Source organism: Primulina tabacum, chromosome 14 (assembly GCF_025594145.1).
Source record: "Primulina tabacum isolate GXHZ01 chromosome 14, ASM2559414v2, whole genome shotgun sequence".
NCBI lineage: Eukaryota > Viridiplantae > Streptophyta > Magnoliopsida > Lamiales > Gesneriaceae > Primulina > Primulina tabacum.
The window spans coordinates 34,920,851-34,948,263 of NC_134563.1; the positions used below are offsets into that span (position 1 = coordinate 34,920,851).

Below are 27,413 nucleotides of genomic sequence, written 5' to 3' on the forward strand. Positions count from 1 at the left end.
AATTTTCCATGATTTCTTAAACTCAACTTTGATTTCAAACTGACTCCATCCTTGAATTCCTTTTTCCTCTATAATATTACGTATTTATTCATTTATATATTTATATGATGACGTTTTATGTGTATGTGTGTAAGTATATGTTGCGTTTGTGTGTATGTATATACATTTATACACGTCGGCATGTGATTTATGTCAAAATTTACGTGAGATTAAAAACTAATAACGTAATTAATTGAATTCCAACAAAACAAAAATAAGACAAAATTGTAATTTTGATGCATTTATATTTATCTCATTGCAATTATGATGTTTAAATTATGTTGTCAGATTTTAGTTTTAATCCGTCATTTTTGTTAATTTTTTTTTTTGCAATTTCGGTCCTTTTTTTTCCAATGTGACGTGAGTCTGACTTGATACCAACATGTGTAGTGTCACATCAATACTTCAAGTTAAAATTTACTATAATTATCAAAAAATGAAATATTATATACGACTAAAATATAATATTGACGACACAGAGGACTAACATTACAAAAGATAGATATAAAAATTTAGTTGTATACTTTTTATCTTGTTGATTCAAGGGGGAAAAAGGAGTACGTTAAATTATTTTTATACTCCACCGAAAATTTCATCTTTTCCCGCAACAATCAACATTTTCCAAGTTCATATTTCTATTTTTGGTGTCATCCATATCAGTATAAATACTCATGCATGCAACCACTCACAACTACTCAAATCAACTAATCTCGTCGATCTCGCCAAATAATCAAGGCGTGCTATCAAAATGGCTGCTTCTTGTTTTAGTGCAAGAAGGGCCTTCATTAATTTTTACGATCATTATTTGCTTCTCCTGGTCATTATTATCGGTAGCAGCAACATGGTCCTATGTGACAACATTAACAAAAAATTAGGGTTTGTTAGAACGAGAGGCCCTCATTTTATCCTGAATGGCTCCCCCTTTCTGTTCAACGGGTTCAACTCATATTGGCTGATGCACGTCGCGTCGGATCCGAGCGAGAGATACAAAGTTTCTGAGGTATTCAGAGAAGCATCAGCTGTCGGCCTCACTGTTTGCAGGACTTGGGCTTTCAGCGACGGTGGTGATCGCCCTTTGCAGATATCCCCTGGAATCTATGACGAACGTGTTTTTCAGGTAATATGAGTATACATTCCAACAAGATATTGATTTGTTGTAGATTTATGACAAGTTATAATACATTTTTGCATCTATGCAGGGGCTTGATTTTGTGATCTCCGAGGCAAGAAAGTATGGGATTCGTTTGATATTGAGCTTCGTGAATAATTACGACGATTTCGGGGGGAAGAAGCAGTATGCTGCATGGGGCCGAAATGCGGGTGGTTCGGGCATACAGATTAACAATGACGATGATTTTTACACGCATCCACTTCTCAAAGATTACTACAAGAACCATATCAGGGTGTGTCGGGATTAATATATATACGTACACGTAATTTATTTATGATCAGTTAAGTTGAAAATCAAATATTATCAACTAATTAATTACTATCTATATGTGGGTGCAGAGAGTTGTGACAAGACTGAACACAATAACCAAAATTGCTTACAGAGATGATCCCATAATCATGGCTTGGGAACTCATGAATGAACCTCGTTGCCAAGCTGACTACTCTGGAAAGACCGTTAATGTGAGAGTATTTAATTAATAAATTAATTGATTATATTATAATATGGGCTTGCTTTACCTTTTTTTTTTTATTTCGATGCAGTGTTGGGTTCAAGAAATGGCTAGTTTCGTGAAATCTTTGGACAGAAAGCACTTGGTTGAGATAGGCATGGAAGGGTTCTATGGAGACACGATGCCGGCGAGGAAGCAAACTAACCCTGGTTACCAAGTGGGGACAGATTTTATTAGCAACAATCTTGTTCCGCAGGTCGATTTCGCTACAATACATGCATACCCCGACATTTGGTCAGTTCGGTTACCGATTTGAAGTAATTTTGGAATTTGACAAGTACTTAATTTTTAAAGAATTACTACTGCATACAGGTTATCTGGTAATAGTGAGAACGAACAAATGGGATTTATGGAGAAATGGATGTGGACTCATTTTGATGATTCAAGGAGAATCTTGAAGAAGCCACTAATAATGGCTGAATTTGGAAAGTCCAGCAAAGATCCAGGATTCAGTTTGAATGAAAGAGACTTGTACATGGGCAATGTATACAGAGATACATACAGATTTGCAAGGTTAACTGGAGGTACAATGAGCGGAAGCTTGGTGTGGCAGATAATGGCACGAGGCATGGATTCATATGATGATGGGTACCAAATTGTTTTATCGCAGAGCCCTTCAACGGCTGGGATCATTTCAAGGCAATCCCATGCCATGACTGCCTTGAGTCATTTGTTCAATGGGCCTCATTCTGTTGATCGTGTGGATGGAGCTTATAAGATCGCTCCTGGGCATCACCTTCATAGTCGCCATGCCAAAAAACATAATGCAAGACACACTCATCCATCAAGACGCATGAAAAATAATCAGCTTCATTCATGATAATTTCAAGAAATTATCTTCTGTTGTTACAATAAAATAGATCCAGAGGCGATCGAGGTCTTAATTAGCAAGTTTAATTTTATGATATCTTTATTTAATGTATGTATCGTTCATGCACGCGAAAACTCATTTACCGGTGATGAAACTAACTTGGTTTCCCCAATGGATGTAATATTGTCATCCTGTAATAGCTAGCAAAATAGCTATATGTAGAAATGAGAGTTTTCAAATAAATTATTACAAGTAATCTTGGCATTAAACATACTCCACATTGGTCAGGAGTTCGGTATAGATACATATACTCGCCTTCTGATGTTCATTTAATAAAGCAAACCTCTAATCTAACAGATTGATACACCCACAGATTATACACAAGAACTACATGTTTCCTTCTCTTTTTATGGTAGTAATGTAACCAATTACATAGAACCAGGTAAAATGCTGGCTTATCTGATATTAGCCATTACAGGCCAGGTTGTCACCCCATAGCCATGCAAAGAAGGCCGAATCACTGGGACACGCTTCACTACCCAGAATGCTTCGTTCAAACGGGTAGCACGGCTCATCACCTGAGACGCCTTCTGCAAAAATTGAAAAAATAAAAAATTCTATGTAAAAAAAAGGCAACACGTTCTTCATACTTAGCGACGTACCTAAGCATTCGTCATATAGATTGATTTCGTTTTCTTTGTATTTCTCAAACATACACATGGCATGCATTATTTAAATGTCATTAATGTAGCAACTACCTAATCTATATGGAATAATACATCGTGAGCAACTCTCCAGTGATTCCAGACAAGAAAGTGATATCAACCAAGCACAAAACATGATAAATGTCATTTTTGGGTGATAGAAAAGTTTTGCCACTTCACCATCCTATGGCATCAGGCGTCGGAAACAAACACCAATTTTGTGACAAGCCACGTCCTAATTGCTTGTCCTTCATTTAGGTTAATCCACCTGACATTCAAGCACAAGAGAGTTTTTCCATGACAACTTGCTTCTATAACACCAAATCCATACCAACCTTTGCCTTACACCAACCTCTTGGCCAAAACGCCAAAGATTTAGTTTATGCAATCTTTGCATGAAATATCGAACATCGGCTGAGCAATGAGTAGAATGCATAGTTGAAAATGACAGAAAAGGTGAGTGTGATTGTGTGAATATGCATAGTGAGTAACATGCAGTGAGCCTACACTATGCCGAGAAGGAAAAAGCAATTATGCCAAAGACATCAAATATCAACATCAGAAGAAGGTAGCATCAAAATTTTTTAATGAGAATAATTGAAATGGTGAGGAGCAGTAAATTATCTTCCCTATTATAAGCCCTAGCCCCTCGTGTTACCCCTGTACCTCTTTAAGCTTGTGGAGAGTAGTCAAAGGCATATGGCATCTCCATAAGGTCAAATTTAGAATGATTGATTTGCTATTAACATGCAGTATGCTCATGTGTATCTTTTCTCGAGTTGCAGGGCAAAAGAGATTCGCAGCCTAACAAAGTCTCGAATAAAAAGGCTCGACCTTAGTTCCATTGACTCAGAAAACCTCTATATCATAGGAACCAATCTCAGTGTGATCCAACACAAATTTATCTAATTTACTGATAGCTTTTGAAGGCTCCTGAATCATCAATACATTCGCAATAGCCTGTCTTCAAGAATAAATCTCATTTAACTGGATTCAATTTCAAGACTGGTCAAAATTTCAGTTAAACCAGTAATTGAAGCGCATATGTCAACAAAGAACAGTCTAAACTCTAATGCACGTGGTCCATTCTATCATGATAACAGGAATCCCAAAGTCCACTGTACCCTAAAATAAACAAGGGATAAATTATTTAATCACTTACTGGTCTTTTGTAGCACAAGAACAATATTTCAAGCTCTACGTATTGACAAAATCACAAGATAAATGAAACTATATCCGTGGATAAGAGGGAGAGGCAGACATGAAAACCATCTCTGATCAACCAATCAGACCAGAATCGCAAGGTCATTTGCGGCAGAAACAGAAATACAGGGATAGAAATTAAAATAATAAACACATAGGGTAATTAAGGACAGTACCACAAAAACTCAAGAATCAGATGAAATGCTACTTTATAAGCGTTTCTCTTCTCAGGTTCCCACAAAAAATACAATTTTTAAATGAATTCATATAGTATAAACTACATATCAAAACATAAACGCGCGTCTAGCGCAAAATGAGGCGATATTCCATTCCCAATTCCAACAAAAAGAAACATAAATGTATCAAGATAAATCATAAATCCACAAAAGATCACAGACCTTAGCGTCAACAGCAACCTTAATCTCCATTCCCTTCGTCTTCTTCTGCATTTGATACAACCTGCGACGCAGAATCAGAAAACCCAACACAGCAGCCGCCGCGGAGATGGTCCACACAGGACTTGTCTTGAACACACAGTATTTCAGAAGCTCCATGGGCATCTTCCACCAAATAACACAACTCTTTTCAACCTCACCACTACTCTTGATTTCGTTACCATCTGCAAATTCACGCCTTTTTCCAATCACCTCATTCTCATGTTTTTCTTCCTCAGTGTCATCGTGCAAAATCACATTAGCTTTCAGACCCAAATCAGAATTCTCAACAAAATCTTTAACTTTCTCAGAAGCGGCTTCGACTCCACTCGAATCCGAACAGAAGTTCCCCAAATTCTCCACCTTTTCCACTTTTTGCTCGACCATTTCCTCAACTCTATCAAAACCCACATGTTTATCCTCGTCTTCGGGAAAACCCATCACATTTCTACCATACGAATCCTTAATCTTGCGTTTTTCAGACCGTTCGCTGCCGGAATCGGACCAAAACTCAGCCGTTTCCCTGTCAAGGTACCTAGTGTGATTCTCATCAAACCCGGGATCAATCCAACTCGGATTATCCGACTCAGCTGACTTGTTATCGTCCAAGTCCTCACCATATCGATCCAAAGAATCTAACGAGAAATAGTTCGCCCGAATCAACCTTCCAGAATCTATTTCATCGAACGAGTTAGCTGAATCAGTCGGAATAATCAGAATCGCCTCGGAATCCAAGCTGGGTTGAAGCACCTCCCAATCGTTAAACTCATTCGAAGCCTCCATAACATCCATAGTGGCTGATTACTCGAGTAGATGGAAAATGGATTATGAGGAGAGTGGAAAGTGGATACAGAGGCCACAAAGGTGAGGGAGGTAACCATTTAATGCTAACCTATATAAATATTCTTTACGTGTTAAGTTTTATGATACGTACGCTTATTAAATTAATTAATTTTTGTAAGAAAAAATTTTAATTGAGAAAATTTTCATATATATAATATATAAATATTATTATTGTTATATATATATGTAAATGCAATATTTTATATTATAAATTAGCAAATAATAATTCTATTATACATAATTAAATACTAGAACATCACAATTTATATTATATGGTTTAATTATATTGTGGCGGCATTTCGAATGTAACATATAATTTTATTATTGACCAATCAATAATTTCTCCAATGGGAGCGATGAAATCTATATATATTAATGAAAAATTAATGCCTCGGAGTTTCTGAAATTACGTGTATTGAATCGATTACATTCGCACAATATTACAAAGTGTTGTCGCCCAGTTAACTCAGAACAAGTATACATAATTTATGGACACAAGTATTTTGAATTAATGGTTTCCGGATTCCTCTAAGTGGGTTCGTGAGGTGTTGGGGTTAGGCTCGTATTCGAATGGAAGTCAAGGAAGAACAAAAATCATCATATTATTGACTTCCTAACAAGAAATTCATGGAATAACTGTATATAACTCTTAGGAAGCTCTTGTTTTGGCAACTTCAAGAGACGTGCCACCTTCTCAAATCCTGCATGCTGCTGCACCAAAGAGTTTGCTGATCTCACTCCTTGTTTCCATGGCTTTGTGTTCGACAAGGCCCATTGAATCGACCATACAGCAAGCGGTCGCATGTAGGAGAGCGATCTAAACTCGCCATCTGAAGTCCATGCTTCCGGGGTTTGGAAAGATGATCTGTGTTTTGACATCGGAATCCATTTGACAAATATGCATAAATTCATATTCTAGAGATGTATCAAAGGAATAACTAAAAACAAAACAACTTACCCGAGGCCCCGTTCGGACCAGGCAGCTTCATGTATACCAAATGCTGTCTTGAATGCCATATCTATCTTATCCTCTTGTATCATGGTGGCAGCAAGAGAATAGGTAACTCCGGCCCACACTTCTCTCGACTGCATGGCCGACATGTCCACTTTTCCATTCGCTTGCATCCCATTCATTGCACCCCTCGTCCCTCCCTCAAATTTCAGTACGTTGAAATTATATATTTTTTCGAGCGCACTGTCTATTTTCTTTTCATCGGCAATCGGTGAAAGACCACAAGCTCGAGCATACCTGTCGTTAAGCTTATTTTCGCTTCACAGAGAGAAACATGCTTACAAGTTATTACTTAATATGGTAAACTCAGGATACGTACCATTGACCCGCCAATTGATCTGCTTGAATTGAGGTGCTGGTTTTGGCAGAACTGCTGTCATAGTTGAAGTAAGAGCCGTTCCACAGGGTTTTATCATATGCAGACTTTGCCTTTTCAAATTTAAACCATAAGTAATCAGCAGATGAATTATCACCAAGTTCACGTGCCATTGCCGAGGCAGCTTGAAGGGCTGCCACCCATAATCCACCACAATACGCGCTAACGCCTGTAACAGTCCATACATCATATGTCTGATCTGGAAATCCTTCGTTCTCTATCATACCATCGCCATCTTTATCGAATTGATCCATGTAAGCTATTGCCATGAACACTGCAGGCCAAACAGCCCGCGCAAACCTTATATCGCCGGTGGCAACCATATCTCTGTATACTTGAAGGACAAATTTTGAGTTCAAATCTTTCCACCTGTCCGTGTTGTAAAAGTTGTAAGAGTTTACTTCAAACCATGGGTCATTGATCCCAATATCGTGAGGAACAGCACCAAGAGCTTTTCGTGGAACAAATGTACCGTCGCTCATTACTTGCATTTTACGTGAATCATGCATCATCACTGCCATTGCAAAATCTCTTTGAATATTCAACTCCAGTTCTGGAAATAGCATTACTAGCGCAAAAGATGAATAAAAGTGGACATCATAGGTATTCCACATGTGATATTCCATTCCTTCTAGATATAAAAGCTGGCCAACATTCTCATCACCATTCTGAAGTAAAAATGGTCCGAAAGCTGAATTCGAATTCATTGGAGAGTGCATTCTCTCTGAAACAGTTAGCATCCTTTCGAGTACTTCTGCAGAGACGTCGTTCTGATGGGCATAATCAAGAGTTCTATCAGAGACTGATTTGTTCCCATGAAGGGAAAATCTCTGCTCTCCAATAGTTGCAATATTTTGTGTTGGCAGGGATCCATCTGTGAGCAATAAAAGGTGATTATGGATTTTATGAAAACAGACATCAGTGAAAGAGATCCTGGTTTCTAGTTAACCTGTCCAGATCGTTCCTCCAGCATTAAGGTAATAGAGCTCATTGAAAAGTAGTGAAGGGTACCTAAAAAATTCAATTCAGTTCAGAATAAATGAGAACAACCAAGCATATTTGCACCAGACAATGAATTTGTTTCACTGTTACCATTCTGGAAGTCTTTTGTCTTCAAGGATTGGCCTTTGCCATTCTTCAATCTTGAGCTCCCATTTTGTATGTTCTGGTTTCATAACAACCCAACACAAGCAGTTAAAGAGATGTTTAAAACAAGTATTTGATAACAGATTTTCTCTTCCAAAAAGTCAAAAGCTTTACTATAACTATTTTATAAATGCTACCTAATATGGCATCACGTGCAATACTTGCTGCAGCATTCCCTTGGGTACCATAAAATTTTGTATAGCGCCTGCCAGGTGATGTGCACGTTATACATAGTCATTATCTATGTGTTGGTTAGAAGACCTGAGAATATACAGTCTAAAGTTCTTTACAAACCTGTGGTACGTTTTCCCACTGTAAAATCTTAGTTCGGGACTGTCCCATGCTAGTGAAAAAGTCACAGTGCGAGTGGATCCAGAAGGAATGGTAACAGAAGCGGCTATAGCAGCTCCTATAGATGACCCTGGCTCTGAAGGTAGAGGCTTCTCATCATATTTAAGGGCATCGAATGACCTATGCTGCAAGTGAAGAACAAGCTTTTTATGAAAAAGATAAATGATCATTATAACTATTGTGGCAATGAGAAACTTTTTTCATGAATATATACTGGCAGTGTAACTGATAATTTAAGGATGCAGGAGCATTTTAATTTGATACCTGATACAACATAATCAACTAAATTGATCGAGGGATAAAATGATAACCAACTCACCTCTTTAATTTCATTCCACATATCTTTTGCATTTATTATTTTTGAATTTCCAGATATCAAAAAGCAAGGACATTCTGATACATGAACCTCATCCGTCTCTTGAGAAGCTATGGCATAAGTCATAGAAGGGTGGCCATTTGTAGCACTACACATTTACATATAAGTTTGGAGTATAGTGGATTATATATGAAGCATTGCAACAGAAAGATCAACGATGATGATAGATTTTCTCAAGGCTTACCTGTGATGCAGAAGCACACTGTGTACACCACCTTTCGTCCTACAAGAAATTGTGAAAGTTGAGTTCAGATTGGATCAATAACTATGTACTTTATCGGAAACTGTTGATAATTTAATGAAATCAACAAGTGCTGTAGAAAATGAGAAAAGAAATTCATGAATCCGTACAATGTCTTTTTGTTATGATGATTGCCAGTAGATCCTGAAGTTCCACCAGAAGAGTTCTGTACAGCGGGTAGTAAGTGCTAAGTGAAGTTTCATAAGCAATTTATATTGAAGATGGTAATTTTCCAGCGTGGCAACTATCTCGTAAACTTTGTGAATACTAATGCTAACCAAAGATCCACAATATCTGAGGTTATATAAAGTGTAGATTAAAACATACCTCCCACGTAAAAAGCACCGTCGCATCAGCAGCAGTCCTCCCTGAGTTGGTGAGCTGTGAAACGTTGAGGACACATGAGGGTCAAGAATTGTGCCAAAGAATTCCTTCTACAGTGAAAAGAATGTGCTATTAGGACACACCTACCGTAAATGTGAAAACAGCTACAGGGAAGCTGCTCTCTTTGTAATTATGTGGAATAAATGGAGAAATTTGACGACATACAATGCTGATTTCTGGATCAGGTAAACCTGTAGAAAGCCGTTGGTCCAATGAAAGGGAAACTTACATCGAAACTATGATCTTCGAGAACAACAAAAAAATGTGATTATGAATACAATATACCGGCATATTCCGTCCAAGCTCTTGGATATAAACCGTGGTATGTGCATTTCTCACCATCGAGGTTCCAATCCCAAGAACCAATGCCTGTTCCTGTTTTGTTTCTGCATGTTCGGTTGTTATTAGTCCAAATTTCTAGTTGATGTTGAACATTCCCTGGTTGCATAATTTGTGGCTTACTCGATGGTTTTTGAACTTCTGGGGCACAAAACTGTGGAGGATGTGCGTCCATTGGGACGTGAAACAAAAACCTGCGAACATGAAAGTTGGAAGTTAAACATATTTTGGAATCCCTCTGAAACAGACGACATGATACATAATCCTCCAAAGACTTCAAAGGGCAATGCTTAAACTTTTGTTATTTCCAATTTCCATTGCATGTTGCTGTTTGGATGCTCGAGTAGAAGTCTGTACGACGGCAGGACTGAATATTTTAGACATCCCATTAAAATACTTACTGAGAACTGGCTCGCGAGAACAGGGGTATCTTCGCATGTTCTAGGGAAGACTTGAAAGCGCTGGAACTCCCCTCTGAAACTTCTTCCAATGCTTCCACAACTGAAAATGAACGGATAATAAAATGCAACCATGATAGAGCCTGAATTCATTTGGAATACACGATAGTTCGTGTAAACTGGCAAATTATGAATGAACTCTCATTACCCAATACCACCCAAGGGAACGCCGTGGTAACTAGTGTTGAGTCGCTTATGATTGGGATCCGAAATCGTTGGCTGCAAGTGAAGAAAACAGTTGAACTGATGGATCAATCCTTCGGTACAGTATAGCAACAAGATCAGAAAATGGGATAAAAGACATTACAGCTCCCTTGTCGGCTTCTTCCTTTATATGCCGAAGCAACCGCATGCCCAATGGAAGCTTGATTTCATCACAGCAACGAAAACAATTAAAATGAGAACACAATAACGGCTGAACGAGGAAAAATTAAGCAATCTCACTATCTCAGTAACTTCAGAAACTCTGCAAGCTAAGAATATTCGTTACCAGATGCAAAATTTCTCCAATTTTGAAAGAGAACTCGGGAGCGAGAGTGGCATTGCAACTAAGTTTGCGCTTCCAGCTCAATGGTGGCAGCGGAACAACCTAAAATTATCAAATCAAAATTATCTTAATTTTTTCAGAGTAATTCTCCATTATTATCTACTGTTTTGGATTTTTAAAGTAGACGATGAATTATTTTTAGTTTTAGATTAATTTACGTGCATGGATTGATAAAATTATTATGGGCACGTGTGGGTATGACGTTATATTGTTTCTAAAATATTTTGATATTATTATTTATATATATATATTGTAAAAATAAATAATTAATAAAAAAACCCTTAATTATAGACCAACAGAGTTGTTTCCAGGTCGATCCGATCTATATTTGAAATACAAATTAATATTTTTAATATAAAAAATAATATTTTTCTATGAGACGGATCGAATAAAAAGTTCGTCACACGAAATTAATCCATTTAAAAATGACCGGTAAAAACAATGAAATTTAGATAATCTTTATTTCATGGGCGCTCTGCACTCTCTAGGTCCAGTAACGCGTCCTCATGTACATAATTTATTTATGTTATTACTAGTCAATATATAATTCTAAATTAACAACTAAATATATCTAAGTCAAATTACAAAGAGTAATTATTATCGAGTACATGATTCAAAATACATATTTAAGACAAACATATTGTTCAAAAGGTGTATTTAAATTTAAAACTCAAATATTTGATAATTACTTTTTAAAAATATATTTGATTTGAATAGTTTGATTTTGATATATTGTTGATTAACCGTGTCCACCATTTTGTTTACTCATGAGGTGACATTCATCTAGTGTAGGGCTGTAAATGAATCGAGACAGTTCACAAATTTTTTGAGTCGGTAAGATAATTATTCGATTCGTATTTGAATTTATCGAACTCTAGTCAAACCGAACATTTTTGAACTTTTTTCGAGCCGAACTCAAGCCGAAATTATTTTGTTCGATAATCATCTGACCTTAATAGTTTATTGATATAATATAATTAGAAGATTTCGAACCAAACTCGAATTCGATCTTCCTTTCAAACCGAACACGAGCAAAAAATATCAAAAAATTCGATATTCGAACGAGCTCGAACTCAAATTTACTTATTTCAAGCAGAATTCGAGCTTTAAATTTTTACTAATATATTCGGTTTGATTATATTCATTTACATCCTTAATCTAATGAGTGCAAAATTGTAATATGTTTCATCAAAATTGTTAGAATAGTTATCTAAGATTCTTTGTAATTCCATGCTTTCACCATAATTTCTGTTCATTAGTTATTTAGCTAAATTATTAAAATAAAAAAATACGATTACCTTATAATTACGTGGAATTTTTTTAAAAAAAATCGAGTCACTACTTTCATTTTATTTTAAATGATTAATCAATATTGTAACCAATATATAATGCAGCAGCATTTGACTTGGACTAACAAAACATGGATTACAAATAATATCATATTCAGAATATATCTGGAAATTCCTCATAATTTATAATTAATTTGAGGAAAAAACTTGTGTGAGACGGTCTCACGGGTCATATTTTGTGAGACAGATATCTTATTTGGGTCATCCATGAAAAAATATTATTTTTATGCTAAGAATATTACTTTTTATTGTGAATATCGATAGGATTGATCAGTTTCATAGATAAAGATTTGTGAGACTGTTTCACAAGAGTTCTACTCTTAATTTGATTGAAAATAATTTTAAAAAAAAATTAATTAAATTTCCAAATAACCAATTTATATATGGACAACCCGATCCAAGAATTAAAAAAAAGACGTGGCTGGGTAGACAGTTCGAGGGAGGGTAGGTTGCAGAAGATTTTTACTTATGGAATTAACCAAAAATTAATTAATTAATTTGCAGTCGACGATCGATGTCTAGCACTAGCTCCGGCTTCGATACGAATGAAAGTTAGAGTTCATAGATTCGTTACCTTTTTCGTTGAAGAATCTGGATGAAATCCCTTTTCTGCAGCAGCACCATTCTCCATCCTGCTGGGAATCTAACCACGCACAAAGTTGCTCTCAATCACCACCCATAAAAAGATCGATGTTCGGCAGATTCTCAAACAGCACACGCACAATTAACGATCAACTATCCATATTCAACCATAAATTATTTGAAATTCTCCCCCTCGTTCTCAACGATTGCAACTAATTTATTCTGATATTTGCAGTCCCTTTGTCTTCTTAGAGCAGCAGCTTGTAGAGTAATTATTGTATCGGTGATGATTAAAAATGTTAAATATACAACTTGTATATATATTGCAACAAAAGTAACCTCCATTAACGAATGAGCAAATCAACACAAACCTGAGGAATTGATTAATGGATATGGATCCGTGGGGTTGCGTTGCAGATTACCAGATGTGATCAGTTGTGGCAGATTGATTCACTGATAAAGAAAGAGGAAACTGAAGTCAATCAGGCATATATAAATAATTATTCGGTTGGTGGAATAGTAAAACCATGAATGCGTTCGAGTCGAGAGTCCACGTCGAAACAAATTAGCTATTAGAGATACTTCCGACTTTTTTAATGACGTTTTATTTTTCGATCTGTGTAAATTCTCGATTTAACATGACAGTTTGTAACGTAATCGTGCTAGTCAGATAAACTTCGTCGGACAAGAAGATGTTAGTAGAAGAAAATGAACTGATGATTATTAATCGAACGTTTACTATAATTTATCTGCTCGAAGATTATCTTGAATTCAATCATTTGAAATTTATTTTTTTTATGGACTATCTCGATATAGGATTATTTTCTTGACTTCATATCACTTGAAAAAACGTATGAATATGTTCTACGAATTCAATTGAAATATCTATAGAAAACGTCATGTTAAAAAATAGTTTTTAATTGTTTTAAAAAAATTACATTTTAATTCTATTTTAAGCCATTTTACTATTATTGTATATTTTTAGGTGGTATTATCCATAGTTAATTATCTCTCATTTTAAGAATAATACATGCGTACGATGCAAGTTTTTGTCTGTTGTTTGGTCGATCTCGTCATTGTAAGCTCATGAAATTTTTTTTAAAAATTAGTTTTATAAAAATATCGCTAATTTTTATTACATTTTTTTAATTGAAAACCATATTAAAATAATTTAACAGCAACAATAAAACCATTCGTATAGAATATAGATATGTAATTTAATTATTGAAAATTAATTCGACAGACGACAATAATTGAAAACATCGACCGAAATTTCTAATAAAATGCTGGGCACGAGTTACCCATGTCAAAGTTTTGAGGAGAGGACAACATGGAAAATGTTGGGTTTTGGTTTTAATTCGTCCGTCGATGTTAACGACGACTTTGAATTTTGACTGATGCGATCCGGATGAATTGGGTGAACGGAGTCGGGGCAATCTACCGGATCTCATTTGTGTTTTGTTTAAGAAAATGAGCAAGGAGATGAATCTGTGAGCTATAGCTTCCACTGTAACCTGCAGACAAGGAGATGAACTCGTGAATGGGCGTCGGAGGGATGTCCGACGTGACCATTCCGATGCTTAAGTTAGTAGGTGAAGATGAAGGAGAATGACAATATATGTGAAGACATATGTAAATGCCAAGAGCCTCGAATCAAGAAATAGCTTTCTCGTTTATGGAATACATACATGCTATTTAAAGGAGAAAAGGTGGTAGGTACCTTGTTTTTAGTGCTTACTTGTCATTTGATCATTCTAGATGTTGATTTCCTGTCACGCCACCCTACTCTTCCATCATGTCAAATCAATAGGATTCTGTCAGGTACGCTTCTCGAGACAATATATTATCTTCTGAATCACTCGAGTGCGGTACTGTTATCGAGGTAGCCCGGGTAGAAATCATCCGGGAGTTTACACAAGAGCTCGGGCTCCTGACTGCTCGGGGAGTAGAGCCCGGGCATCTCCCTGCCCGGCTGCTGAAGAAAGTACTCTGCATATTGACCCTATATTGAGAATCCATTTAATATTCCGAATCATCCATGATCCGGACTCTTAAGATATATCATTGATGATAACGATATTAGTATCGGTGAAATGATATAACACTTATTTCATTCGATTTTAATAATAACACAGAATTTTGACGACGACAATGTTTGAGTATAGATAAAATATATAGTATATAATATCCTTTAATTTTTAATGCTTTTTTGGTTTAAAAGTAATGGTGAGCCTTCAAGATTCATGTTTTTAAAGCATTGGAAATTTGCTGTTGATATCTGTTGATGTGCTCTGGATAAATTTAAGATCAACACAATAAATTGCAGATCATGTTGACAAAAAAACCAAATCGAACAAATTATGTGTGAGAGACTCTCAAACTAGAAAAAGGGATGAATGCTCTAAAATTCATTTGATATTGGATCCAAACGCCACTTGTTTGAATATCGTATATATTAAAAAAATTGTATTATATCTTTTAATTAATTCTATTCCAAATTGTTAGGCTTGGCTATGAGAGAGCCGGTCAGAAAACGTCGCAGCATTCAAAGCTTTGAATTTTATTACTTTAATATTATTATTTTATATATTATATTATAATACATCGATCAAACAAAAAAGTAAAAACAGAAAAATATTTTACCAAAAAATATAACTGACAGTACTGATATATTTTAAATCGCACAACAGCTCAATCATTATGGTTCGATCGTTCTACCAAATAGGTATAATTATTTCACCAAAAAAAAAAAACAATACTATATTATTTTCAAGACATGTCACACTCTAGATAACTTCCTATGCTTGTACTTCAACAATAAGGCGCAATAAAAAAAAACTCTGTCACGGACTGATATTTTTTGAATATTTATTATATACACGTGAATAATAAAGGTCGAAATTAAATTTATAGTAGTCATTAATTGTTTTACACATTTTGTGTGCAAAAAATAGTCGATACTTGATGTTGATGTGTGGTGGAAAATATATGTACGTTTTAATTAAAGTATTGGTATCTTCTCTTTTTATGTGTTGTGTTAAAAATTATTATTATTATTATTATTATCTTGTGAAAAAGTTTGAATTCTTTTAATATATAAAATGAAGGCCATGTACGCTAAGATGAAGAATTCAAATTTCAAAACGACGACTATCAAACAAGTAGCTTCTATTCAAGGACAAAATCAGCATTAAAATCACAACAAAACACACACAAAAAAAAAAAAAAAATCATAAAAATGTGAAAATGGTGGCTAGCATCACTCTTTCTCTGTCCTAAAACGCTAGTGTGCTCTATCAAGACATTCATGCTAATTGTGACTTAGTGTTGAAATGTTTGGTACAGATTCCAGGACTTCCCCGCCGTTAGCAGCAGAAACCAACAAGTCCCGGCAACAGAAATATGAGTTTATGTTAGTTGTTCCTGTTGGATCCCGGTTTTCTACACGCCCAAACGCAGCGGAAGTTTTAAAAATTTTTAGATCTTGACATTCAAGATATTGTTTGGGCACTCGTATGATTTTACCATAGACATTCATAGGGCGTTAGAGTTTATACCTTTGGTGAACGATTCACACGGCTCTAACTATTCCGGGGTTAGAGGAGATAGCTCTTGGTGAATTCCCTACGAACTTTCTTCAGATCTGCTTTCTTTGATCCTCCTATCAAGTCCAAGATCGCTTGTTCCTCTTTCAAATTGCACTAGAAAATTTGGAAGAAGTTTCTACGTTGAGATCAAATATTTTGATAGAGCATCAAATCTCTTTTCATGAAGAAAGTGCCGAAAATATTTGGAGGAATTGAGTTTGTGATTCTCGTGAATCACACTAGGAATGTGGAGGCTAGTTTTTTTTTTCAAAATTATGAGTGTTAATTAATTAACCCTAAACCTAATACACATATATATAAGCTTAGGGCCCATTAATTAAATCAAACACTTAATGGGCTTAATAAATTAATTACTCTAGTCCAACTAGTTTAATTAATTAATTAATCTTTTAAAGTCCAATTAAGAACTCTAATAATTTGTATGTTGGTCTTGTACTCCTACAAGCCCATAGTACATACACCCATTACATTTAATTTAAATCCATTATAAATTCAACATTTGAATTTAATATTTAAATTATAAATTCAACTTCTTGAATTTATCACCTCCAAAATTTAATATTTAATAAACTCAACTTTTGAGTTTAATAAATTAAATTATCAAATTTTATAAATTCATCTCCTTGAATTTATTATTTCCAAATTTCATAAATTCAACTTCTTGAATTTACTATATCATAAATTCAACTCCTTGAATTTATTTTCTCAAAATTTAATTATCATAAATTCAACTCCTTGAATTTACTATAATTTTATATAAATTCAACTACTTGAATTTATTCTCTCAATATTTTATATAAATTCAACTCCTTGAATTTATTATCTCATAATATAAATTCAACTCCTTGAATTTATTCTCTCAACGGGAACAAACGATCGAGTGCTTGTGTGACCCTCAATGGTTCAGGGATACAGCTAGTCGTGGGTTCACAACTCTTTGTGATTCAAAATAATATTTATTCTTATCCGGGCTTACCCTAGTTAGCCTCATTCTTTTCATCAACACCTTGATTAAGAATGTCAGAACTCATTTCTGATCGCACCCATCGGATCATGGTAAGAGCGTCTAGTAGCATCGCCCCATGATCCCCTAGGTATCACTGATAGTGCCTGCAAGAACCAGTCGATTATGATTAACGTACAGTACGGTCCCTTCATCTCATATATCCCGATCGAATCTGCAACCATTGGTTCATCGAGGGTTGCATAATAATTCGATAACTATGTGATAACTATAATAATGGCATCGCGTGTACTATTGGAGAACTCCTTCTCCAACGTACATCTCGTACTCTGGCCAGAGATTCCATGCACTATTATTTCATCAGATCACATAGGATATCCACACCCGCAGGTGAGCGGTGAATCCCCGACTACAATGCACTGGCTCCTATATGTGTCGCAACTGTACCCAACCTCGCCACCTGATGACTCTCTTGGAGCCGGTAACAAGTCAAAGCACAGCCCTAGCATATAGAGCCTCAGTGTTGTCCCGGGTCGTAAGGACTAATGGTGTACAATCATAACCATGGACTTATCCTCTCGATGAATGATAACCACTTGGAAAGTCCGAGGGAGGGTTGTTCGGTATAATCATCATATGACTACCCATCTGCATGTTTGGACATCTCCATGCCCTTACCAAGAAACGCAGTACACAACATCACAGATGCTAGTCTCGAGCTCAAGCGACCTTTATCCATGTTTTAGGCGGCTGAATCGACTAGGAACGAATTTAGAATATGCAGTGTTTACAAATGAGTTTCAACATCGAATTACGATTCATTTGTATTAAAGCATAATCAAGGACTTTATCTATACTGTTTGCATGGGTATACAGATAAAGTATAACGACACCATTAAAAGTTAAATTATATTAAAATAAAGATTGTTTATTTCACTTGAGTCAATAAATTCCCTAGCCAACCGTTGGTTTGCAGGGCATCTACTCTAACAATCTCCCACTTGCCCTAGAGCCAACTACCCTTAATCACATTGCTTCGCGATGCTTTTCAAACAATGGCCCTGGCAAGGGCTTTGTAAGTGGATCAGCAACATTATCTGCAGAGGGGACTCTTTCAACTGATATGTCTCCTCTTCCCACTATCTCCCGTATGATGTGGAATTTCCTCAGTACATGTTTGGATCGCAGATGAGACCTTGGTTTCTTTGCTTGCGCAATGGCACCAGTGTTGTCCCAGTACAACGGGACTGGATCAACTCAATTAGGAATAATGCCCAACTCTTGAACAAAATTCCTCATCCAAACTGCCTCTTTCGCTGCATCAGATGCAACAATGTGTTCGGCTTCAGCGGTGGAATCCGCAATGGTGTCTTGCTTGGAACCTTTCCAAAAGACAGCCGCACCATATAGCATGAATACAAAGCCAGAGGTCGATTTCGAATCATCTACGTCACATTGAAAGCTAGAATCCGTGTAGCATTCCAATTTCAATTCTCCACCCCATAGACCATGAACAAGTTCTTAGTCCTTCTCAAGTACTTAAGAATATCTTTCACGGCCTTCCAATGCATTGGACCAGGGTTCGCCTTATATCTGCTTGTAACACTCATAACGTAAGCAACATCAGGACGTGTCGATATCATACCATACATGATACTACCAATAGCTGACGCATATGGAATACGTGTCATCATCTCTATCTCTTCATCAGTTTTGGGACACAAAGCTTTAGATAGAGTAATACCATAACACATTGGTAAGTATCCTCTCTTGGACTCTTCCATAGAGAATCGTTTTATAATGGTATCGATATAGGTGGCTTGGGTGAGTCCGAACATCCTCTTTGATCTATCTTTATAGATTTGTATTCTCAATACGTAGGATGCTTCACCCATGTCTTTCATGGAGAATTTTCAGGCCAACCAAACTTTAGTTGATTGCAATAATCCCACATCATTCCCAATGAGCAGGATATCATCAACATAAAATACTAGGAATGTCACTACACTCCCACTAACCTTCTTGTACACGCACGGTTCCTCAGGATTCTTAGCAAAACCAAACTCTTTGATAATGCTATCAAATCTGAGGTTCCAACTCCTTGACTCCTGCTTGAGACCATATATTGATCTCTGAAGTTTGCATACCTTATGCTCACTTCCTACTGATGTGTATCCTTCAGGTTGAGACATATATATTTTTTTTTTTTATGTCTCCATTGAGGAATGTAGTCTTTACATTCATTTGCCATATCTCATAGTCATACTATGCTGCTATGGCTAGTAGTATTCTAATGGACTTAAACATAACAACTGGTGAAAAAGTTTTCTCATAGACAACTCCTTGCCTTTGAGTATAACCTTTTACAAGCAGTCTTGCTTTGAAGGTCACTACCTTCCCTTTCGCCCCAAGCTTTCTTTTGTAGATCCATTTGCACCATATGGGAACGATTCCCTCAGGTTGATCCACCAATGTCCAGACTTGGTTTGAATACATAAAGTCCATTTCTGACTGCATGGCTTCAAGCCATTTGGTTGAATCAGTATCAGATGTTGCTTCTTTGAAATTCATTGGATCACATCCAACACAATGCTCATAATGGCTTTGTTCATGAAGAAGCGTATATCTTGCAGGCGGTCTTAATAACCCTATCAGACCTTCTAGGAGCTTGTACTTCAACTACTGGTTCTTGGGAAATGGGTTCAACTTCTATAGTTGAGGGAGTACCTTGAATTTCTTCAAGTTCTATCATCTTGCCTTTTCTATCTAATAGAAATTCATTTTCCAAAAAGGTGGCATTTCTTGAAACAAACACTTTTGCTTCATTGGGATGATATAAATAATATCCAACAGAATTCTTTGGATATCCTACAAAGTACCACAAAGTGGATCTACTATCCAATTTGTCTCCCACTGTCTGCTTCACGTAAGCAGGACATCTCCAAATTCTTATGTAAGAATATTTGAGAGTTTTTTCCATCTATATCTCATATGGTTTTTTATCCACTGCTTTAATATAGCCATTATCCAACAACAGTGCCACAGTTTCAAGCGCAAAGCCCCAAAACGATGTAGGCAATTCAGTAAATCCCATCATAGATCGAACCATGTCCAACATGGTTTGATTACGACATTCAGAAACACCATTCAATTGTGGTGTTGTTGTGGAGTCCACTGTAAGAGAATCTTATTCCTTTTTAGATAATCCAAAATTTCAGCACTCAAGTATTATCTACCTCGATCATATCGAAGTGTCTTAATACTTCTTTTTAGCTGATTTCTATTTCAGATCTGAATTCTTTGAACTATTCAAATGCTTCAGATTTGTGTTTCATAAACATAAACATATCCATACCTCGAATGGTCATCAGTAAGGATAACGAAGTAGGATTGCCCATATTTTGTGCTAACACTTAGCGGGCCACAAACGTCTGTATGGATCAAATCCAGTAGACCATGCACGTTCCACGTTTCCATCGAATGGAGTCTTTGTCACTTTTCATTTTAGACAGGATTTACAAGTATGTAGAGAATTTATGTCTGACAAGTCAAACATGCATTCTCCCACTAGCTTGTGCATCCTTCTTTGAGAAATATGACCTAGTATAGCGTGCCATATTTGTGCGGGATTTGGATCATCTAACTTTCTTTTGTTTGTTGTTGAAATATTGTTTACTTTGACATTCACTTATCATTTTCAGAACATTTTTGTCTCATATAATTTCTTATGTCCGGACTTCTTGCAGTGAAATAAATATATTCTAACTTATCGGGTTTTGTAGGCCTTTTAAGTGTCTTTCAGAGTTTGCCTCTTATTGGGATTGTTTTTCTTGTGAGGGGCAGAACGTTTCTTTCCCTTACCTTGTGGGCCATTTTCTTCTGACGAGAGGGCCATAAGAAAAATAACAATTTCCTGTTTTATGGTGATCTCATAAGTTATAAGCGTATTGACTAGCTCTTCAAGGCTATCATCTATCTTATTCAAATTGAAGTTCACCATAACCCCGTCAAATGAGGATGAGAAAGACAACAAATTGATGTTATCTAGTAACTCATTAGGAATCACATATTCCAGGCCCATCACATTCTTAATAAGCCCAGTCATACGTACACCATGCTCATGGGCCAAAGCCCTCTCTTGTATGCGTGTAGTCATGAGCTCCTTGAAAGTGGTGTGCATAGTTTCATGCACCATGCAACTCTTGCACGTGCATTCGAATGTCAGCATCATTCAAAATTTCCTCAAACTGTCCCTACAGTTCATTTGACGTAAAAGCGAGCACATCACACTTTAGCTTGCATACTATGGTCCTACTATCTTGTATGCTTTGTCAGTTCAACAGGACTGACATTAGTGTGTATGCCATTTTCTCTGAATTCAGAACAATTTTCCCAACCAGTCTTGAAAATTAGATTCGATTAGCTTGTTAATAACAAAATAGGATTACGTGACGAAATCGAAAAATATACTGATGTGGAAACAGAATAATTGTTGCTGATTATTTAAAATAATTTTAAGATATAAAATATGGATTTTATTTTATAAATCTCCCTCCCACTATTTTGACATTTCCACCACCCTCTGATGAAAAAGGGAAATCGTATTTCCTTAGTGGGCACGTAGAGTCCAATTAGCCAATTATAATCCCGAATAATATCAGCCAATTATAATTTCTAAAAGGTAGAGTCCAATTGCATCCCTATGCAACCTCCGCGTGTTTTGCCTCACGTTTAATAAGGACCCAATAATATGACGTCGTTTATTTTCGCGTGTCAAACCAACCCATCAATATTGAATTGTAGTAGACGGTCGCCATGAGTTCCCCCAATAATATGAGCCGAAGTCATGGGAGTTCCACTCAATTCACATCATATGTCCGGTGGAAGTCACAGCTTTCCGGCGTACAGGCCTCCCCAATAATATGAGCCACACACTGTCCGCGGGTAGCGATCAACATGCAACCACGGTTGATGGAAGGCAAGGAAAAATTAAACTCCTTTAATTTTTACTTTTTCGGTTTGATATAAATTTTGAATCTTATTCAAAATGAGGGATTTTAATTTTAAAATTGTCTCATCATTTTAATTTAAAAATCGCGTGCCACGAGTTTGTATGTTTGCCGGATTCATGCAACTATATTATATAATAATATACATACATGCATACTACTATATATCACATATATCATACTATGACATTCAACAATAGATAAGGATGATCGATTGCCAACACTATTAGATCCATGTGAGCCAAACATGGATCCAGTTCCAAACCTAGGTGAATGCAGGGATGCAAATGCAACTATTACAAGAGCTTCCAATATTTTACATGTCTTCATCTCGTTCATCGGGTCCACCATCTTCCAGTCTTGATCTCCCACTATTTCTAATAATTACATTTAAATAGCCATGACACATAATGGATACATCTCATGGGGTGGGAACGAGCCATAAACCAGACCCACTTTAATAATATCAAATATTAATAAAAACGAATAAAACAGTAAAATATCCTAACATACACCTAACACATTGGTCAAGGCTCTCGATCATCCTTCATACATTTAATATCAAATATTAACATCAATTTAATTGAATAATTTAATATTGATAAATCATATATCTAATAATTTTATCACTAACCATCACAATTATTAAAAGATTTAATAAATTAAATAAACTCCTTTATTTAATTTCCAATTAAATCAATAATAATTGATTTCTTGTAAAAACTCATTTTTACCATAAATAATTAAAATCATATTCTAATTATTTATTTCACAAGAAAATTATTAATTTTCCAAAAATTAATTTCCAAAATAAAAATGAACCAATTTTCAAAAATATCAATTTTACCCAAAAATTGAAAAATCAGAAAATCGCACCCTAGGCCCAAACAATTCAAGCCCATTATTCAGCACGCTTCCCGAGACGCTCCCGGGCAGCAGCCCGCCCGCTGCCCGAACGTTTCGGGCAGCGGCAGCGGCCCTGTGCGCGCAGAACGCGCACAGGCGCGCCGACACCGCGCGCAGGCGTCCGGCGCCTACGCGCATGCTGCGCGCAGCCGTGCGCGGCCCTGCGCGTACGGACTGCCCGGAACAGTTCCGGGCAGATTTAATTTTTTTTTTATTTCGAAAATCTGGAAAAAATAAATTTTCGTGGTGCTAAATTTTCTGAAAAATTTTCTTGTGTGGTTAGAAATAAATTATTCAATATCAAATCCACACGATTTAGAAAAACCTTGGCTCTGATACCACTGTTGGATCCCGGTTTTCTGCACGCCCAAACGCAGCGGAAGTTTTAAAAATTTTTAGATCTTGACATTCAAGATATTGTTTGGGCACTCGTATGATTTTACCATAAACATTCATAGGGCGTTAGAGTTTATACCTTTGGTGAACGATTCACACGACTCCAACTATTCCGGGGTTAGCGGAGATAGCTCTTGGTGAATTCCCTACGAACTTTCTTCAGATCTGCTTTCTTTGATCCTCCTATCAAGTCCACTACTAGATCGCTTGTTCCTCTTCCAAATTGCACTAGAAAATTTGGAAGAAGTTTCTACGTTGAGATCAAATATTTTGAGAGAGCATCAAATCTCTTTTCTTGAAGAAAATGCCGAAAATATTTGGAGGAATTGAGTTTGTGATTCTCGTGAATCACACTAGGAATGTGGAGGCTAGTTTTTTTTTTTCAAAATTATGAGTGTTAATTAATTAACCCTCAACCTAATACACATATATATAAGCTTAGGGCCCATTAATTAAATCAAACACTTAATGGGCTTAATAAATTAATTACTCTAGTCCAACTAGTTTAATTAATTAATTAATCTTTTAAAGTCCAATTAAGAACTCTAATAATTTGTATGTTGGTCTTGTACTCCTACAAGCCCATAGTACATACACCCATTACATTTAATTTAAATCCATTATAAATTCAACATTTGAATTTAATATTTAAATTATAAATTCAACTTCTTGAATTTATCACCTCCAAAATTTAATATTTAATAAACTCAACTTTTGAGTTTAATAAATTAAATTATCAAATTTTATAAATTCATCTCCTTGAATTTATTATTTCCAAATTTCATAAATTCAACTTCTTGAATTTACTATATCATAAATTCAACTCCTTGAATTTATTTTCTCAAAATTTAATTATCATAAATTCAACTCCTTGAATTTACTATAATTTTATATAAATTCAACTACTTGAATTTATTCTCTCAATATTTTATATAAATTCAACTCCTTGAATTTATTATCTCATAATATAAATTCAACTCCTTGAATTTATTATCTCATAATATAAATTCAACTCCTTGAATTTATTCTCTCAACGGGAACAAACGATCCAGTGCTTGTGTGACCCTCATTGATTCAGAGATACAGCTAGCTGTGGGTTCACAACTCTTTGTGATTCAGAATAATATTTATTCTTATCCGGGCTTACCCTAGTTAGCCTCATTCTTTTTATCAACACCTTGATTAAGAATGTCAGAACTCATTTCTGATCGCACCCATCGGATCATGGTAAGAGCGTCTAGTAGCATCGCCCCATGATCCCCTAGGTATCACTGATAGTGCCTGCAAAACCAGTCGATTATGATTAACGTACAGTACGGTCCCTTCATCTCATATATCCCGATCGAATCTGCAACCATTGGTTCATCGAGGGTTGCATAATAATTCGATAACTATGTGATAACTATAATAATGGCATCGCGTGTACTATTGGAGAACTCCTTCTCCAACGTACATCTCGTACTCTGGCCAGAGATTCCATGCACTATTATTTCATCAGATCACATAGGATATCCACACCCGCAGGTGAGCGGTGAATCCCCGACTACAATGCACTGGCTCCTATATGTGTCGCAACTGTACCCAACCTCGCCACCTGATGACTCTCCTGGAGCCGGTAAACGAGTCAAAGCACAGCCCTAGCATATAGAGCCTCAGTGTTGTCCCGGGTCGTAAGGACTAATGGTGTACAATCATAACCAGGACTTATCCTCTCGATGAATGATAACCACTTGGAAAGTCCGAGGGAGGGTTGTTCGGTATAATCATCATATGACTACCCATCTGCATGTTTGGACATCTTCATGCCCTTACCAAGAAACGCAGTACACAACATCACAGATGCTAGTCTCGAGCTCAAGCGACCTTTATCCATGTTTTAGGCGGCTGAATCGACTAGGAACGAATTTAGAATATGCAGTGTTTACAAATGAGTTTCAACATCGAATTACGATTCATTTGTATTAAAGCATAATCAAGGACTTTATCTATGTTGTTTGCATGGGTATACAGATAAAGTATAACGAGACCATTAAAAGTTAAATTATATTAAAATAAAGATTGTTTATTTCACTTGAGTCAATAAATTCCCTAGCCAACCGTTGGCTTGCAGGGCATCTACTCTAACAGTTCCATATCGGTTGGATAAAGAGTTGTATATATGGTCTTGGACAATACTCCCTCCTTGAGCTAGTTTTGGGGTTGAGTTAGGTCCAAATTTTATTTTAACATGGTATCGGAGCTCATGTTCTACTGTTATGTGTTGGACTGTCCATAGTTGGGTCACCCGTTCTGCCCATAATTGGGTCATTTGTAAACTTCACGCTCCTGATGTTCAATCTTGGGCGTGAGAGGGGTGTGTTAGTTGTCACAAATCGGTTGGATAAAATATCTAGGAGTTGTATATATGATCTTGGACAATTCTCCCCCTTGAGCTAGCTTTTGGGGTTGAGTTAGGTCCAAATTTTATTCTTAACAGTTTCGTTGGTGTTTTAGACTATACTTGTATAAAACTTTTGTCCTTTTGAATTATTTGGAATTTAGAAACTGAAATATGGGATATTGATCATCAATTGATTGTTTACCAGGTGCTTCGAGGTTGTGTATCCTGGTGTTAATTATTTAAAACTTAGAACTGTTTATCATGTTGAAGTCTTGGATTTGGATAAATTGCTTTAACCTCCCTGTTTTGTTGGTAAATCGCTGGTGACCCTCGATACTCATTTAATCATATCTAATGACCCAAAACGTACATAGTTAACCTACCCAAAAAAAAAACTTAATTAATTAAAGTATATATATAGTAAATATATATATTTAATGAGTATGTCTCTTGTGAGACGGTCTAAAAATCTTTACTCGTGAAACGGGCTAACTCTTTCTATTTTTACAATAAAAAGCCATAATATTGACATTAAAATGTAACATTTATCTTTTGGATGATCCAAATAAAATATGTGTCACATATTCTAAGCAACATTTAAAATAATTGAGAAAATAAACGTTTATAAATTACATTAGAATTTTCATTTTATTTATTTTTCATATAATTTAAGAGAGTGTAAATATTTAATTTTTGATGTTTTTAATCCTGACCTATAGTGCAGGGCCAAATGTGTTTTACCCCCTAATGGATGGATATTAAAACATGAAAGCTGTGAATGTTGGCCCACATTGTAGCCTGATCCAGATCAAGGGGATTTTGGATCATTAACCCTGGTCGTTGGGCCTGTCAGAGCTAAAGCAGCCCACATTGGGACCCAAACCAAAATGTTGGTATTACCGTATTATTATTAGATAAATTCTTTTTAAAATACATAATATAAAATAAAAATAAACAAAATTATATAACATACTTACAAAATTGGAATTTTAAAAGGTTGTATTGAGAGATAAATTTGAAATCAATGGATTATGATTATAATTTTATTGTAAATAAGAAAACAATAAATCAAATATTAAATACATATCTTACTTGTTTACGCATTAGTTTCATAAATTAGAATCGATTTCAAATGACACGATTATTTATTGAATTTGAAATACATTGTAAATTTAACATGAAAAACTATATAAGTATATAAAAGTTATATTTGAAGTTCACGGTTTAGTTTCTCTAAAATAAAAAAAATACATTTAAAATAAATGAATTTGAA

The 27,413-nt window shown here is 35.8% G+C and overlaps 4 protein-coding genes across 6 annotated transcripts in view; 1 reads left to right on the forward strand and 3 right to left on the reverse strand.

Moving 5' to 3' along the window:
- The window catches only part of LOC142525281 (11-beta-hydroxysteroid dehydrogenase B), a 65,461-nt gene that overhangs the window by 20,388 nt on the left and 17,660 nt on the right, over positions 1-27,413 (reverse strand). The gene's annotated exons all lie outside the window — the stretch shown is intronic.
- On the forward strand, positions 771-3,088 carry LOC142524979 (mannan endo-1,4-beta-mannosidase 5-like). Its single transcript, XM_075629144.1, has 5 exons — positions 771-1,156; positions 1,239-1,442; positions 1,549-1,671; positions 1,753-1,955; positions 2,034-3,088. Exons 1-5 carry the CDS (start codon positions 788-790, stop codon positions 2,539-2,541), a joined length of 1,407 nt encoding a protein of 468 aa, XP_075485259.1. The 5' UTR covers positions 771-787; the 3' UTR covers positions 2,542-3,088.
- On the reverse strand, positions 2,764-5,756 carry LOC142524981 (uncharacterized). 2 transcript variants are annotated; one of them, XM_075629146.1, is made up of 2 exons: positions 4,838-5,756; positions 2,764-3,119 (listed from the first exon to the last, which is right to left on the reverse strand). In XM_075629146.1, exons 1-2 carry the CDS (start codon positions 5,663-5,665, stop codon positions 2,988-2,990), a joined length of 960 nt encoding a protein of 319 aa, XP_075485261.1. In that variant the 5' UTR covers positions 5,666-5,756; the 3' UTR covers positions 2,764-2,987. The 2 variants fall into 2 exon arrangements, with proteins under 2 accessions (XP_075485261.1, XP_075485260.1); XM_075629145.1 differs by having other exon boundaries at positions 2,764-3,122; positions 4,838-5,755.
- Positions 6,097-13,402, reverse strand: LOC142524890 (uncharacterized). 2 transcript variants are annotated; one of them, XM_075629043.1, is made up of 20 exons: positions 13,249-13,402; positions 12,870-12,938; positions 10,890-10,988; positions 10,707-10,763; positions 10,548-10,618; positions 10,343-10,442; positions 10,065-10,135; positions 9,888-9,988; positions 9,690-9,793; positions 9,546-9,599; positions 9,329-9,384; positions 9,162-9,200; positions 8,921-9,065; positions 8,545-8,726; positions 8,388-8,455; positions 8,197-8,269; positions 8,054-8,115; positions 7,048-7,978; positions 6,675-6,965; positions 6,097-6,581 (listed from the first exon to the last, which is right to left on the reverse strand). In XM_075629043.1, exons 2-20 carry the CDS (start codon positions 12,924-12,926, stop codon positions 6,314-6,316), a joined length of 2,829 nt encoding a protein of 942 aa, XP_075485158.1. In that variant the 5' UTR covers positions 12,927-12,938; positions 13,249-13,402; the 3' UTR covers positions 6,097-6,313. The 2 variants fall into 2 exon arrangements, with proteins under 2 accessions (XP_075485158.1, XP_075485159.1); XM_075629044.1 differs by having other exon boundaries at positions 12,870-13,137; positions 13,249-13,367.